This window comes from Phaenicophaeus curvirostris, chromosome 9 (assembly GCF_032191515.1).
Source record: "Phaenicophaeus curvirostris isolate KB17595 chromosome 9, BPBGC_Pcur_1.0, whole genome shotgun sequence".
NCBI classification, from domain to species: domain Eukaryota; kingdom Metazoa; phylum Chordata; class Aves; order Cuculiformes; family Cuculidae; genus Phaenicophaeus; species Phaenicophaeus curvirostris.
Window position 1 is genome coordinate 4,090,642 of NC_091400.1, and position 16,835 is coordinate 4,107,476.

General features: G+C 41.6%; 1 protein-coding gene and 1 long non-coding RNA gene across 2 annotated transcripts in view; one reads left to right on the plus strand and one right to left on the minus strand.

Annotated features, from left to right (window-relative positions):
• The window catches only part of ZNF365 (zinc finger protein 365), a 103,364-nt gene extending 101,636 nt beyond the window's left edge, over nucleotides 1-1,728 (plus strand). Inside the window, exon 4 of the mRNA XM_069864381.1 lies at nucleotides 1,699-1,728. Coding sequence (XP_069720482.1) covers nucleotides 1,699-1,713 — 15 coding nt within the window. The 3' untranslated portion in view covers nucleotides 1,714-1,728. The remainder of the gene's footprint in view (nucleotides 1-1,698) is intronic.
• Nucleotides 1,729-3,636: 1,908 nt separating this feature from the next.
• Nucleotides 3,637-6,647, minus strand: LOC138724296 (uncharacterized). The gene is made up of 3 exons (XR_011338002.1): nucleotides 6,552-6,647; nucleotides 4,524-4,652; nucleotides 3,637-3,934 (listed from the first exon to the last, which is right to left on the minus strand). It is a non-coding gene; the product is annotated as an uncharacterized lncRNA (long non-coding RNA).
• Between the last annotated feature and the right edge of the window lie 10,188 nt (nucleotides 6,648-16,835).

Sequence of the window (16,835 nt, forward strand, 5' to 3'; positions counted from 1 at the left end):
TGGCAACACTGCCTGCTTCTCATATCACAGCCTAGTAAATAGCATGCTCTTGAAAGGAAGTAGAAGATATATATACATCAGTTCATACTCGTGTCTCACCTCCTCAGAAGGTGTCTTAACCACAGGGCTTTGGATAGGGGACTCCCCTCTAATCCCATTGAAATCATGCAACAAAAATTCATGCTTTGATCCTAAAAGGGCTGAATCTTCAGCACCGTGATTAGGACACATGGCTGGAAGAGATGAATCCTTTGTCTGAGGACTTTTCATATGTTTTAGGCAGTAACTAGGGGTGGATAATATGAATTTGGATCTTGGCAGGAAGAGTCTGAGTGTGACCTCCCACCTCCTACCAGAACAAACAATATGCAAAAGAGGATCCATTTTAAAGGGAGAACAAGACATACGCTCCTCTCTGAAACAGTGCTACCTCCGTTCTGGAACACACTTGCTTTCTGCATTAGTAGGTAAAGACATCTCTCTCAAGGAGATGGCTGGTGCTTCACAAACACCCATGTCCTCAGGATATTTCTGTTTCCTGGCTCTAGGGGCTCTCCCTTCGGCATCTGGGAATTTCTGCAGGCACTGAGGAACCTCAGACTTCTCTATCCCAAAGAGCTTCAAAGATATGCACAACTGGTGTGGCAAAGATAGGGCACAGTTAGGTTGAATAATTTGTTACCTAAAACTGCTTCTGACAGATGGCAAGGCAGTTCTGGAACACTGTGAACATAACAGATTTTGGGACAGGGTGCTGAAGAGAACTGATTTTAGTGAAAAGTTGGATTTTTATCAAAATGACCTTTTTCACTCCAAGTGCCTGTTTTGCATAGAAAATTGCAAAGAAATTTTCAAACTTTGAGAAGAAATTGAACATTTCAGTGACGTACTGGACTTATGGCTTGGATGTCATTATCCTTCATGGACTGGGGGCTTCCTGCAACCGGACTTCATGTACAACATGCATTATTGCCAGATGTTCCCATGATTTACTGCAACAGCACAAGACGACAGACAATGATCCTTCACATCAAAAAGCCCTGACTTCAAGGAAAAGAATGGGTCGTTTCCCCTGAAGACTTGCAAGTTCCTGATTTTGATGCAGAAACCAGTTACTTCTACCTTGCTTTTTTCTCCCCATCAAATACTCTGAAGTTTTCCACAAGAAATAAAACATTCCAAATCCATTCTAATTGTGAATGCACTTTCAGGCTTCATTGCTAAAGAAATAAGGCTTAGTTGTTGGCACTAGATATTGATTTTTCTGTCCAATGGTCAGTTCTGCATCCCTTCCCTTCCCGTCTCCCCAGTGCCTTTAGAAACTACGTGACAGACAGGGGAGGAGGAAGGAGCTGTCAGGGCTGGGTGGGAAGAGCAGATATAAAAATCCTTAGTTCTGTTTTGATACTTTGCAACCACAGTACATATCTACATGGCAGATCAGCAAGTCTCTGAGGTTTGAGAGGATTTACTGCCAAAAGATGGTGTTTCTTTTCCTTTTTTTAAAAAAGAAAAGTTGAAACAGTTCATTACTAGGTGTTGTATCGCATCTGAAACTTTCAGTTTCAGAACTTACTTATATGACGTATATACCAACTGGAGAAAGATCTTACTAAAACCTTCCAGGATGAAAATCTTCACACTAGCCAGTCTAGACATTTTCTAACAATACAGAAGTGGGATTAGACAGTGCTGCTATTCTTACTCAAATGAACAGAAAAATTAATTACAAGAAAAGCAACCTCTTAACAAAAACAAATAAATATTAGCTAAAACCAAGCTTAGTTTGAGATGGCAAAATGCTACAATGCAGCTTATCGAGGTAAATGCATCCAAATTCTACATACCTCTTGAACCATATTTAAAAGTATATATTTGTCTTACAATTATGTAGAAACTTTTTTTGAAGTAAGAACCTAACTTAGCTTTCTAAATTAGAGCAGAAAGCAGACTCCTTGGCTTCTATTTAGTACTTGGCTTTCTGCACATTTAACTACTAAGTTAACAGCTTACTGAATTTGTTCTGTGTACATAATCCCTTAGCTTACTTTGGACTCCTTTTCTAAAAAGTTTACTTAAGTGAAATGAAAATCACCAATTTCTGACATTTTACTGCATAGCTAGGAAAAAAGACCATGGGGTATGTGACACAGGCTTAGGGAGGTACTTGAGTTAAATTATACATGTCTGTCTGCCCAAGAAAATGTTTTCTATTTACTTTGGAACAGGCTTTTAACATGTATTTATTTTTTCCCAATTCCTGGTAATTCTCCTGGCTTAGTTTCCACATAGACAGTCCACAGAGGAGGTAAAGGTTACTGGTGTATTAATATTACTTCTGTATGATGCAGTACATTTTCAAATAGGCTCACTCCCACAATGATTTCCATATCTAGCCACTTGCTCTTCTTATTTCTTGATAAGTGATGGCCCCTATCAGGAAGTCGGGGGCGAGTCTGTTACTGCTTTGAGTAAACAGCCTAAAGGTCATTTCAGATGTTGACTTTGACACTCTTGGTTCAATAGACACCCACCATAGCTGTCACCAGCAAGCTGTAGTTAACCTCATGGAAAAATGGCCTTTAAGTGGGTCCTGTTGTCTCATCAAGAGGAGATTAAGTGCCCAGTGGACAATGAATGGTGGAATGAGGAAGGTTCTGTCAAATTGCCCTCACTGACACTTGACAGAGGCATTTGGTCTGAGGTCAGGATCCAAGTCCAAGGTCTTCACTGAGGTCTGCTAAGGATATGGGAAAGTCTTGATTTGATGGGGTCTTTAAGTCCCAGTGTGCCCGCACGGGTACCACAGTTCTAGCCAGTGTTCAAGAATATTTTTATTGTGATTTCCTATAGCAGAAATGAAAACAGCAGAAGGCATCCAAGCTACATGCCCACAACTTGCTTTTACAGGCAAGGCTGTGTGCATGGCTGCGTACATCCAGAATGTGAAGGAGTCAAACCTATGGATAACATTGGACCCACTTTGGTCTCAGATTTCTGCAGGTATTGTTTCTTTCCTTCTGCTTCCATGAGATTAATCAGCAGGAGGCACAGCTTTGCCAAAACAGATGCACCCACCGCTGGAGTGTGTTGCCAGTACAAACCACTAGTGAACTTTCATCACTAAAAAGGTCATTACATTACCAACACGTCTGGTCACTTTCTCCCACACACCTCTTCAGCATGAAAGTAGGAAGAAATCAGCAGACGGGTGTAAAGATACTATCAACCTGTGAAAGGAGAAGAGTTGCATGACTAGATCTGAGATCTAGAGCAAAGGCCAAAATACCCACAGGCCTGACACAAAAAAATCCGCTTTGTATTGGTCCTTTTACAGGCTGAAGTGACTCAAGGTCTTGCACCTGGGTCAGGGTACCTCTAATAACTGAAGAACTGTTGGGTCTTGTGGTGTCAAATCATCCACCCTGCTGGAAGATACAGTCTGTGTCCACTTTACAAAAAGGAAAAGGCACAGCACAGCCCTCCTTGTCCAGCTAGAGAGATAGGTCTTAGTCTCTCTTATGCAACTGTTAGTGAAAAAGGAATTTATCCAAGCGAGGGGGCAGGTTGTGTTTGTAAACTATATTCACCTTTCTGTTAAGAGAGGTACCTGCCAGTACAGGTGTTCTTGCATTCCTACACAAAGTGCAGCTTGGCTCATCTTTGTCTCACTTCTGTGTAGTTAATGAAAACCCAGAACCCTGAAGAACAGCTAAAGACAGCAAAAATATGTATATTTCTCAATGATGCTGCTGTCTTCAGAGCCAGACACCCAAGCTACCCTGGATCCACCAGACCCTTTGCTTCAAGACACACACCTGACAGCAGCTACCAGAACATTCTGTTCTTTTCTGCCATGCTTTGAAGGATCCAGCTGTAGCTGCTGTGACCTCTGCACCTTCCCTCACATCCAGCATGGGCTGCTCTGCTGCCCCTATAGATGAAATTTCTGGTTTTTAGAAGCTATTCCTAGCACAATTCACTCAGAGCAGCATTATCACACAGGTGCTAATAGATGAAAACTACTGAGGACACATCCCATTGCTCTTTTTCCCCTTTCTCCACTCCACAGCAAACAGAGCTCAAGGCTTCAGAGACCTCTGCAAAAACAGTCAAGCCCAACTACCACAGAGCCCTAGATCACATTGTACAGGCACAGGCATAGCTGTTTTCTCCAGACACAGGGCTCCATTTTCCAGTACATAATTTTCACTTTGCGCTAAACAGACAACAGAGTGCGAAAACTCCCTTTTTTGGGTTTGACATTATCATACATACAAGAAAACCATCTGCAGTTTTCAGCTTCAGCTCTTGCTCCAAGTTGAGATCTTCCAGTTACTTTTCCTGATATGTTTTCCAGCCCAGACGCTAATTTAATCTACTCCCTACTCCAGCTGCTCTCCAGCTCTGTAAGCAATGCCTGCTTTGTAGCATGATGCAGAAGTCACTAAATGGCACCTGAGCTGTGTTTATAATCCTGGGATAGCATATCACAAACAAGGCTCCTTGAATTCGGTACTTACCCAAGAAGAGGATGTCCATGATGGTTGCACAACCCCAGCACTGCTCACTCATAAAGAGCCAAATAGCACAGGTGGGACTTGACTGCAGGTCGATATCACAACCTGTCATATCTTTCTGGGTAAAGAAATCTGGGTCAAGAAAACACAGTCTGTATTTAAGCAATGATACTACCTTCTGGGAACGTCTAGCAACAAGTGTCCTGAGGAAGAAGCTGTGACTCTGGCCCTTATCCTCACTGGTCAATAACTCTGAGGCTGATGGAGTTAAAATAGCTGACTTAAAAGTCAGAATTGCTATTCTCAGCAGTACAAGATGAAGAAAAAAAATAAAAGTACCTTTTAACATGCTGCAAAGTTAAACACGGCTTGCATGTTACCATGGATATAATATCATGTTTATAAGGGTGGTTTTTCCAGGCAGCTAAATGCCTGCATGGGAACAAATAGTAGAGCAGGATTTTATTTGGCATTTTTCTCTGTTTATGATAACAGCTAACTGCTTTTTCTGTTAAGAATCTTTTGATTTTACTGGAGTTTCTCTAGTAACAGAGTCATCCTACTGGCATTGAGCACATTACAACTGATTCTGTGGTTTTTGTGAACAGAGTCCTGAACTCAGTGGCACCACTCATGAGAATCGGGGCCATAGGATCTAGTCCTTGCATGTTTCCGTATCTGCCATGGCTGATATCAGATGGAACACAGCACCTGAAAAGATGCTTCAGCTCTCCCTGATGAAAAGTCTGCTCCAAACCCAGAGCACAGGGGTTGAACCACAACTAACTTTTATTCAGACTAAAACCATGACAAACTCTGAGTAAGCTCAGGCAGCAAAGTTAGGTTTTCATCTGAGGAGAGGAGCAGTTTTATTCCACAGGGTCCCAGGAAAAAATCTCCACTATGCAATCGCTAAGTTCATTCATATCAACTTGAATTCAGCTGCATTCAAGCAGCAAGGCTAATGGAGTGAGAATAAATTCCACACTGACGGGAAGGTAAGCGTTACCAGTTTAGAACACCAAGCCTAAATGCCTCCTTCACATCCACAACCAATTACTTGTGCCCACATCTATTTAAAAAACTGTGTGTAATTCCTACCCCGCTGAATAACTTCTCCAGCGAAAGTCACCTGGTCTTCAGCTGGACTGCATTTAGTCCCTCTGTGAGTAAGACCAGGAACAGCTCTTGGCTGCTGGTTGGTAACGTGTAGGATTGTAACAACTCAGCTGCTGTTGCTAGAGATCTGAAAATAAGATGTAATTGCACAGACAAATCTGGGGATTACACCACATCGTGTCCCTCCAAATCACACGGCCAGAGTGTTTACCTCTGTCTGTGTGCTGCTGTCATGAATAGTTAAGTATCTATTTCAGTATCAGAGACACATATCAGCCAAACTTGACTTTCGAAGTGGGTGGAGGGCAACACCACCTCTTTCCTGCACTGAAGTCTGCAACAAAATTGCATTTTACTCACAAACATATCTGTAGTTCTGTTGTGTTCTGACTTTTTAAAAAAATAATCTCATTGGACAGACACTATCAGCAAGTTTCTCCACTCTGTGGAGTGTCTTCACAGCCCTCCTACATAGTGAAAATGACTCAGACAAAACTACTAAATTTAGGACATTGGTATTCTATGTGTTACGCTGGTGTTCATACAAGTAATGCCTTAAACAGTAAATTTCTGAATTAGGCATTCAGGCATCTTTTTTGTGCTGCATCTGCCACTGAAACAGAACGGCAATGAAGGTGGGCTGAGGAGGAGGTTATTTGGATCGTGATTCGGATTGTGTTTTGGCTAGAGCTAAATGTGAATTTGAATGAGGTTTACATGTACTTTTAGAAACATCTATTGACCCAATATCATGATGTTTGATCTCAAATGATGAGATCATGTAAGATTAGCTGCCCTTGGGAGACTCCCTTTATCTCAGGCAAGAGACTGCAGGCTTTGACTCACAAGTGGGGCTGATTTCTCTTAGGATGACTAGACCCACCCCTTCGCATTTCTCAGCATCCAACTCACTCATGTGTCTGAGGTTCCCCTCCTGCAAGGATGGTTTATAAGCAGCTGCTGAACTGCTGGTTGCAAATCCATGCAGTCAATTAAACCAGTACTTCTTCAATTCAATAGAAAAGCACACAGAATTGTTGCAATTTTATAATTTCAAATCACCCCCTGCTTCGGCTGTTCCTGTAGCAAGGGCAAGGTACTCTGGAAGAAAGCAGTGGTGGCTAATTAAAGGTGATAAGTTTCACGACTATCACTTAGAAGCCAGGGTTTGCAGAGACATTGGTCGTGTGGTCACCACCCAGAAAAGGGGATGGCAGATTCCTGACTGTGAGGGGAGCAGAGGAAGCAATGAGAGAGACAGGATGAGAACAGGAAATTTAGAAAGAGAAGGGCTAAAGCAGTCTTTCCTTGCCTAAAATTGCCAGTAAATCAGTGTGAGATCAAAGTCAGGCCACAGCGAGGCCAAGAGACAACACTCTCCTTCGGGCTGACAACACCACCTGCCAAAGCCAGCAACGGTTTTGTGGGGGTATCTCCAAGAACGACATAGAAGCAATGACTCAATTATTAATGAACTTTGGCTCTATATCTGTTTGCCAGATGTCGCCATGCAGACATGTTTTTCTTAAATATTTTTTGGTTTTGAAACTGCTGAATAATATTTACACATATAGTTCATGATCTGTTACCCAATTAAAACCGTGCAATTGCTAGAAGCAATCTGAGCTGCCTCCACTGCACACTTCCATCACATGCCCTTCCTTTGTTCCTCATCATTGGAGTATAACTCTACTAAAACTAGGTTCACACACAAAAAAAATCAGATAATCTGCTGTAGCCTCCAGAAATGCTGGTGTGATGTGCAGTACTTCAGCCTGGGAAGCTGGGCATCTTTGTCTAAAGTTCTGTAGAACAGATAAAGAGCAACTCTTTTCAGTACAACCAAAAGGCATATTTGTACGCATACCTGCCCTGAGGAAAATTTCCTTAATACAAAGTTTATCCTTGTCCGGACTCTGCCTGAGAAGAAGGGATCTTAAAGGTGCCCACTTAATGGAATCTTAAAAATCCATACCTAGAGGGGATGAGAAGCGATTATTTAATCTCTTTCCTCAACCCAAGGCAGAATAAATAATTCAGAACATCTCTGAAAATATTTGTCATCCTTGTTCTTGCAACAATTCAGTCAAGAAGATCCTACTTTCTCCCTAAGTAATCTGTGCTGTGATTTTACCACTCGCGCATTTAGAACATTTTTTCCTAATCCTTGAGCCTCTTCTCTTTACTTTATCACCTCGTTAGGATATTTGTCCAACCAGACAAATTTGGGTCAAATTACCCAGTCTTATTACCCAGATTTTGACTGGTAACCTCGTTAGATAATATAATGAAGGATGATGTTGAAAGACAAGATCTAGAGATACACCAAGACTGAAAGAATATCTGTATATCTACTGCTCACTCTTTTTTTCCTTAGCTAGCTGCCCTGTAAACTAGGAAATTGCATTGCTTCAATAATAATTACTCTTGGCAATCATATTTTTTAATCATTTTACAATCTAGGTCTGTACAGACTGCCTGATATTCTATTCCACTACCTGCCCATGAATCCAAACCTGTTTCTTAAGTGGATTCTCATTTTCAACTTCTAATGAAAACATCCCCTTCTTTATATGCGCAGGCAAGCCCTCCTTAGCAAGATTCAACTAAAATAACTCCCTAATAACTTCTACCCCGTGAAACAGAATTTGCTCACCATATCCCAAGATAGCAATACACTGAGGTTTTTCACAATATTGCCTTTCCAAGCAATATTCCAATAAAGTATCCATTGCCACTAAGGACTGGCTACTAAGTGCTTCCAAGAATCGCTCAAAACCATCTTTTCACTCCTCCCAGGGAGGTGGTTTAAACTACATCAAGCTGTCAAAGAGGCTCTGTTCTTTCTCACTTTCTAACTTTACCCAGACAAGCCTGTCCCTCATTTATTCCACAATTTCTGAACAAGCATGGGTAATGCTTCTCCATTTCTCTAAGCCTGTCCTTCCAAAATGAGCTGTGATAATACTACAGTCCTGTGACTTATCCCAGGAAATTTTTAATATGCCTGCTAAGTATTTGACTTGATTCTATGCTACAATTTCAGGTTCTTTCCATTTTTTTCCCTATGTTATAGCAACATTGCCCCCTTAAATTTCCAAATGTGCTACTGTAATATTTGCTTTTTTAAACTTACCAATGTTTTTCTTCTACATGTTTCTTAATTTTTATCTACCTAGGTAACTTTTGCACTGGCATCTTTCAAACTGAGCATAAAGCCCTCTTCTCATTAGGCTGGTGTGTTGTGCAACGTGATGGACTATGGTGTTCAAGGCCAGGTTGGATGGGGCCTTGGGTAACATGATCTAGTGGGAGGTGTCCCTGCCCATGGCAAGGGGGTTGGAACTAGGTGATCTTTAAGGTCCCTTGCAACCAAAACTGTTCTATGATTCTATGATTCTTCATCACCTAAGTGCCACCTCTCCCCAACAGGCCTGTGCAAGAACATCTGCTATTATGTGGAAGGGAGGATCTTCTGTCAACACCACCTGAGAAATTCATACCCTTACCTTTAAGATCTGATATTAGCAAGTGCCAAATATTTTATTTCTACGCTTTTGATGAAAAAAAAATAGTTTGGTATTCCTGAATTGAAACATTTCATTTCAGTGAGTTGAACCAAAGTAAAATATTTCAGTTTGACCCAGTTTGACATCAAAGAGTTTGTCCCATCAGTCCAGAGCAAAGATCTCCGACCAAGATTTTTCCCATGATCCAGCACTACAGTAGGTAAAAAGGGAGACTGCAGTGCACCCTTGGCTAGGTAATGCAGAGGTGAGGGTGGCTGTAAGAAATAACCAGAATACAATGCTACCTGTTGCAAAAATCCCACTGCAGTTCAGGCAGGTGGCTCAGAAATATTAAGTAACACACAACAATCCAGCTCAACAAACTGTTTTGAAGTGGATCAAAGTGAGTCAAAACAAACTATTTCAGTTATACCTTCCTGGTGAGTCCTTCTTAAATTGCAACTTCACAGAAACTTTGCATAAAAGTCACTTCCACACCAGCTATTTTTTAACATATTATAATTAGAAACTGTAGAAATAGATCAGTCATCATGACTTGCTGCACAAGAACTTCAGAATTCTGATTCATACATACTTCATATACATTGAATTGCTTCAGTACTTTCACATCTTCTTCACACCATGACAGTTCAAAAGGAGGTCTTTGCTTTCCAATGGCTTGCACATGATAGGAAGTGATGCTAATCATGAGAACAACCAGAAAAGTCTTTTGAGCCAGTTAGATGGCACCAGTCACAATGACATTAGTCACCCATGCCTCAATCTGAGGGCAAGGAACCAAAATTATGATTCCTTTACTCCTGAAGCTGCAAAAGACACAAGGGAAGTGTACTATTCCCCATTCTTATTGCAATCATCATCACACAAAGTGACACAAACTGCTGTTTTCTGCTCTGGTCTAGGAGAGAGCAGTTACCCTCTGTACAGGTTTCAAAAGAGAGACTTTGATCTCTCTTTGATCATTTAACTTCTTCGTTCTTCTCCTACTCTCTGTGTCTCATCAACACGTGACCAAGAAAGGAAATGGGACCAGAAAATGCTACACAGTAAGCATTTGTACAGCCCAATGCCATTAGCCTCTACAGCTCAAGATGACTGGTTAACAATGATGGTGACAGAGGAGAGAGTTGTCATATATGGTGCCCTGACTCTACACACCAGTAAGAATAACAGGAAAAGCATGAGAAGTGGTAAATGATATTTGGAAAAGTGCACACACTCCCAAAAAGTTGGTAGTGAAGCATCAGGAGAGGTTAACTCCAGAGGGTTCGAAGTAGATGACTTTAAGAGAAGATCCAGGAATCCCACTGGAACAGAGAGACAGATTGCCCTGGAGTAACCAGTCTAACAAGCCACACATCGAAGTCTTTACACTGCTGAGACCTTATCTCAGGAAGCTGAGAGGTGGGGGAAGTCCAGAAGGAACTGACAGGCAGGAGAGGCTGACCAGACCCTGTGTCTCCACAGCAAGATAGTTTGGCCATCACACAGATGCTAGTGGAGCAGTCTAGTCCACTCCCAACCATAGCTAGAAGAGCAGACTACCTAGCAGCCCCAGTGAGCACAAAAATATTTGTGCATGATGTTGTCCCAACATGACAGGCACCCTTGAACTGCTCAACAACCACATACATCTCCAAAACACAGGCTGGCCAACTCTGGATATATCAGCCCTTCAGGACCCTCCAACACTTTGCTGTTGGAACACAGAGGAAGTGAGAAAGAGGATGAAAAATCAGAAATATCAGCTATTCTGACAGAGGGGTAAGCAGACCAAGTTAATGGTGAAGTAATATTCTAGACAAGTCGAGGAAAGGTCTGTGGCTTGGGAAGCCCAGATGCCTCCAACACATCCGGGGAAACTCTGCCAAGGTTTTTATGGCACTTGCTCCTCTGGGGTGACCTTTTGGTTCATCGCCCATTTAGAGTTCACCATTGAAGGACTGTATGGCATAGATCATCAGCGACAGTAAACAGTATCACCACTTTCTAGAACTATGGTGATTTTGAACAAGAAGCAATTATGCTCTAGATCTCACATCGACAGGGAGGTTTTCTCAGGGGAGCTACATCTGACAGCTTCACAATGAAGGGAAACGTTATCCACAGCATGAAATTCCGGTTCAACAAACAGATCTAAAATTGACTTTAGAAGAAGTCGTGTTAACCAAATCCAAGCAGCAAAGATAAAATATGCTTCTTTACATTTCCCATTTTGTCTTCCGTGTGTGCATGTGCACGCACACTTCAGCCCCAGAGAAAGAGATTACAACACAAGATGTGGAGCTAATTAAACGGTAATATACTAAAAAGAGATTTGTCTATGTCGATAAATCTGGGGTGTGATAAAGCAGGATAGTCTTCCGTAAACACTGAGATACCTCCCCAGGATTTGTTGTAATTATGAAATAATTCAGATTATCTCCAGAAGTAGTTTTAGATTTGAATGCCAACACTGGAAAGAATTAACTAAAGCATACCTAAGCTAGATAAATCAGGTAATTTAGGACTGTATCTGCATAAAACGATGAGGAAGAGGGACAACTGGAATAGTAACTGTGCGCTGCAGTTTTTGCTAGACTTTACCTTTCAACAGTACAGACAGCTGTACTGAACCCACTTTCATTCTTTCACTATGTGAAAGACAAATCAGGAAATTTTAGATACCATCTTTGGAAGAGAATGTATCTTTACAGTTTGTGGAAAATAATTTCACCACCGTGGATTAAGACTCACAGCAATCCTGTTTTTCCCAAAGAAAGACAGATCTTCCAAAACCTGCAAAGATACATTTTTTAATTATATTCCAGTGTTCATTTATAACAAACATGCGTTTTCACCATGCTAACAACATAAAAGGTCTCCAGCTGATGTGGTCTCTGCATTGCCTGATATGAATAAAGCAACACTGATCTTAAGAGTGTTGATGTGTCCTATAGAAAGGGGAACAAACTTTCAGGGCAGAGCATCTTAATATCAGTACACTTCTACCTTTCTCAATTGGAAAAGTGCTTCAGTGAAGAAAACTCTAGCCTCTAACTGACCTAGATACGCTGCTGGCATGATGAAACCAGGAGTGATGTTTCTGACAGATTATCTCATTCCTCTTTCTATTAGACTTTAAGGTATTCCTACTGTAGCTGCTTATGTACCTCCTGCCAGAAGTCACAGCTCCCCTTGCAGAATCAGCAAAAGGGAAGATACGTCTGTGTCTTTCCATGCAAGGGATGCTCACTGAAGATGTGGCAAAGAGGAGCCCTGGGCATATATAGTATTTTCAAGCATCTTCAGCACATCGATCTGTCTGTGGGCAACAGCTGCCTTTGCACACATGCAACACTCCAGGCTCTATTTATGTTCATTTGCATGTAAATACTGCTAATAGGAAATTAAATTCACACTTCCCTGGCTCTGAGGAAGAAAAGCACACCCCTTCAGCCTAAAGTTAATGCCTAGCCTAGGCTAATCATCCTGGTTCTTTCCATCACTAGCAGAGACAACCAGTATCACTAAATGATTCACTGTCTTACATACCTGATGAATCACTTTGGCTATCTTCAGTGAGGAGAGTGCCCATACACTTTGCTTAGACTAGATCTCTAGCCTTCAGACAGCTCAAGTAAGATAAAATATATATCCTACCTGAACGGTATTTTTTTTTGAATGAGTTCAATGGTCAAGATGACAGAAAAAGGAACTCAGACTGTGGATTCTTGATCAAGTAACCATATAAAACTATTGTGAAATCAGTAATCAAACAACACTAATACTGATAACAATAATACAAAAGGTAGTTCTTGTAGAAGTCAACTGCTGTTCCACATGAAACACAAGTGTGCCACAGCCTACCTGCTTGTAGACGCGCATCAAACACGTGCCCAGTGTGAAGGCCACTGCCAAATCACATGCTGTATGTGTTTTCAAACAGAGAAAAAGAAAAGGAGCTGTTGGCCTAAGGGCTTGGACACCAGGTCATGAGATTCCTTCTGCGTGAAATTTTCTGTCCAGAAAAACACTTGTGACCCTGCCCTTTCAACACAGATTTGATTTAATTCCTTGGCTTGCCTTCTGCAGAACTTTTAACCCTTCTGTAAAGACTCTGCCTGGGCCCGAGGTGCGTAGGTGGGGATGTGGAACAAGCCCCTGCCCATGTGAAAGCAGCTGGACTCTCCTCTGCTGGTCTGAAAGGTCTTGCAGGGGAATACCAAGCAGGGTGGCCTGCAGGGCTTCTCTCTGCAATAGCAGCCTTGCCTGCAAGCACAAACAACCAAAGCAGTCTACAATATCAGATAAAGGCACGAGATTTGCACGCAGTAGCCTCATGGTCCAGTGATCTTGGAGGAGCTGCCCGTTTTGCACTGGAGGTTTCTGTGATGCTCATGAGAGGGCAGCTCGAGCCCCTTGGCTCGAGGACTGGATCCAGGGACTGGATCGAGTTCAACTGGCTCCAAAAACACTGTGCGATGTGACATGACCTCTCCAGAGAGGGAACAGGATTTTGTGCATGTTCATTCTAAACACATAAAGCAGGTAGCTAGATGAAATAAGGCACAGTCTGGCTCTGAAAAGGCTTCTTGTGGGTGTGAAAACTGCAAGAGATACACTTCATTCTTCATTTAACACTTCGTTGAAAAATTACTTGTAGCTTGTTCTCCCTCTGAAAAAATCTAACTATTCTTTTTAAATGGAAAAGAGTAATTGAGATGAATCCTTTAAACATGGATTTGGCATAGAGACTGCAATGACAGTGAAATGCTGATCTGGCTGGGCTTCTACTTCCTCTGTGGCTGAGGCAGAACAGCAAATGCCTGTCTCAGCTACAGTTGGAAAGAAAAAGGGTTTCTGTTTGAGTCAGCACACAGCATCAGGCAGCCAGACATTGACTGCTCCACCAACCTCCCCCAAGCTTAGGAGAGCATCCCTTATCAACGAGCCTTCGCAAGTCCAGTCACATACAAGCATATGCCACCAACTGAAATATGTCTATTATGCAATAGAAATCAAACACTTTAAGAGCACTCCTTACAGCAGTTTGTCCTATAAATGTCTTTGTAGGATTGTATTTCCAAAGCTTATATATTAACCAGGCTGTCTAGACCAAGTTCTGTACATGCTATGGATAGATGCACCTCAGGTAAAAAGCAGCAGGAGAACACTGTCGCTTCCCTACAAGTATTTAATATAGAATAAAAATCAGTGTATGAAAGATGGAGAAGAATATCAAGTGCACACGACATTCATGATATACACCTGGCACCAATGTGTGGAAACGCATTGACTTCCTTTTCACTCGGTCCACATTTGACCTTGCAATGTTCATTCACGTAACAGGATAGCTTTAACTACAAAGTTATGTTTCAAACATAACATTTTTCAATTGACAATATGCTCCCACACTTAAATTAACCAAATTTTTATCTAACTTTCAACCTAATTTTTCCTATAGGTATGATACCTATAGGGGGAAAAAAAAAGTAGGGAAAAGAAAATATATATTCACTATAAACATGTATTTTAATAATTGACAGCACACATCAAAGTCAACAAATCTCAGAGCTCAGGCAATGCAAAGTAGTGCATGTTTCCATTCCATGTTATTGGCTTCTTAATTTAGCAAACGAGATTTTTGACTGTATTTAACGAGGAAGTCAGTAAATCAATACTGAATATTCTGTAGAAGGGAGAAGCATAAAATTACTCAAGTTACCACAGAAACAAATTTAAGCAAACTGGCTCCACAAAACAAGTAATTAGACAGAAAGAAGAATTAAAACTCTTAAAAAATTCTTGATTTAAGATACGACCTCAGAGTTTGCTACATAATTATTTATTATCTTGCAGCCCCTGTTCCTTCAACACTTAGATTAATCTTATACATGTCTTTCTAATAAAGGGTAACTACCTCAGTCCAAGTAGTGAACAGTAAGACAATACTCTGTTACTTTTGCCTCTCCCCTGAGAAGCAGAGAGCATGTTTTAAGTCAAATTATTCCATGCACAGGCAACACTGCAATACTGGGTACAAACAACCTCACCACAGATTACAGGATTTGACTCCTGTGTATACCCTGAGGCAGTCTAATACATTTAAGCTAAAAAGCCATCAAGTAGACAGGGGCAGTGGATTTGGTCTTGCTTTAGAGTACAGCAAGAAACGTATTGTGCCATGTATTTGCTTTATTACCAAGTTCTTCCTACCCCAAAGCAACTTTTCCTAAACAGAAGCAGACAGAGAACTTTGAAGGTTCAAATCCTTATTGTTTTTTAGCTGGACATCAGCAACAATCATCACTTCTGTAAGGCACAGTGCAAAGAGTTGGTGCTTTCACTGCGGGACTCTAATCTGATAAGGAACCGAGGCTCAAGCCAAATCTCAGCAAAAAGAGACAGAAGAAAGAGTACGTCTTCCTCTTTCTCTCCTACCCCCCATCCTCTACACAGAACATTACTAAACCGGCCTCTAGTGTAAGCTCAGCTCACAGAAATTATTCTTGACAGCCCATTGGTGGAGAGTCCGTTTCCTTCTCCTTTCAGGTTGAAAAGGAAACTTTCTGTGACTTTACTGTAATGGAGTGTTTGTCTGTATCAGAAACAGCCTGACCTCTCCAGCCACAAAATGAAATACCAGCAGCCCACTCTGTCACTAGTTCACTATTAGGAAATTACATGGGAGGAAAGACACAACACAAATTCACAGGGAGGGGAAAAAAAAAAAGAAAGAAAGAAAAAAAAAAGCAAAAAACCATCAGCAGTGGTGGGAGTGAATGAACAGGCTTAATACAGAAGCCAGTAAAAAGGAAAATACCCTCTGGCCAATTGATAATAAGAGGTTACTTGAGGCTTAGGGTCAGATCCTGAGCGTTGTAAGGTGGCTCAGCTTCTCCAGCCTCAGCAAAGCAACAGTGATTTATAGCAGCTGCAAAAAGCCCCAGGAGACAGAAAAACCCAGATATAAAAATGGAATTGGAGGCCCACATTTTGAGAAGCTTCCACTCACTTTTATCACCAGACTGTGGTACAGAGGTGACTCTGAGGGTTTGTTTCTGCGGGGGAGTTCCTGTGAAGTAAGCTGAAGTGTGAATTTCACTGCATTTACTGCTGGGTCTTTAAGTAGGCTGTAAATTCATACCCTTGCCTATTTTGCAGGGATTTCCCCACGAAGATAAGCCCTATAAATTGCCCTCCTAATCATGAAGGCATACAAAATAAATAGATGTTTTCAAAATTTCAGACCCACACAGGAATTTCTCTATTGCTTGCAATCAGTGGCTACCTGATATTATATACTTCTGTATCGCAGTCATGCAAGTGTATGGTGCCCTTCTTTCCTCCACTGACTCCCTTTGCTCTTCAAGAAACACCTTTGAAACTCCTGGCCCTGTCCCAGCTTCATGCCAGATTTCCATGCCTTGGTCCCTGACTCTTCTCTTCCCCATCCCAGTCCCATATCTGGAGGTCCATATTCTCCTTACCTACTTTCCCCTGACCCTCAAAGGGAGCAGTAAAACCACCCTGGTGCAAAGATGTCTCCTCCTACCAGTTCCTTGCCTCTAAACTGACCTAATCATGTCTTGTCTATTCACAGAATCATAGAATCACCAGTTTGGAAAAGACCCACTGGATCATTGAGTCCAACCATTCCCATCAAACACTAAACCATGCCCCT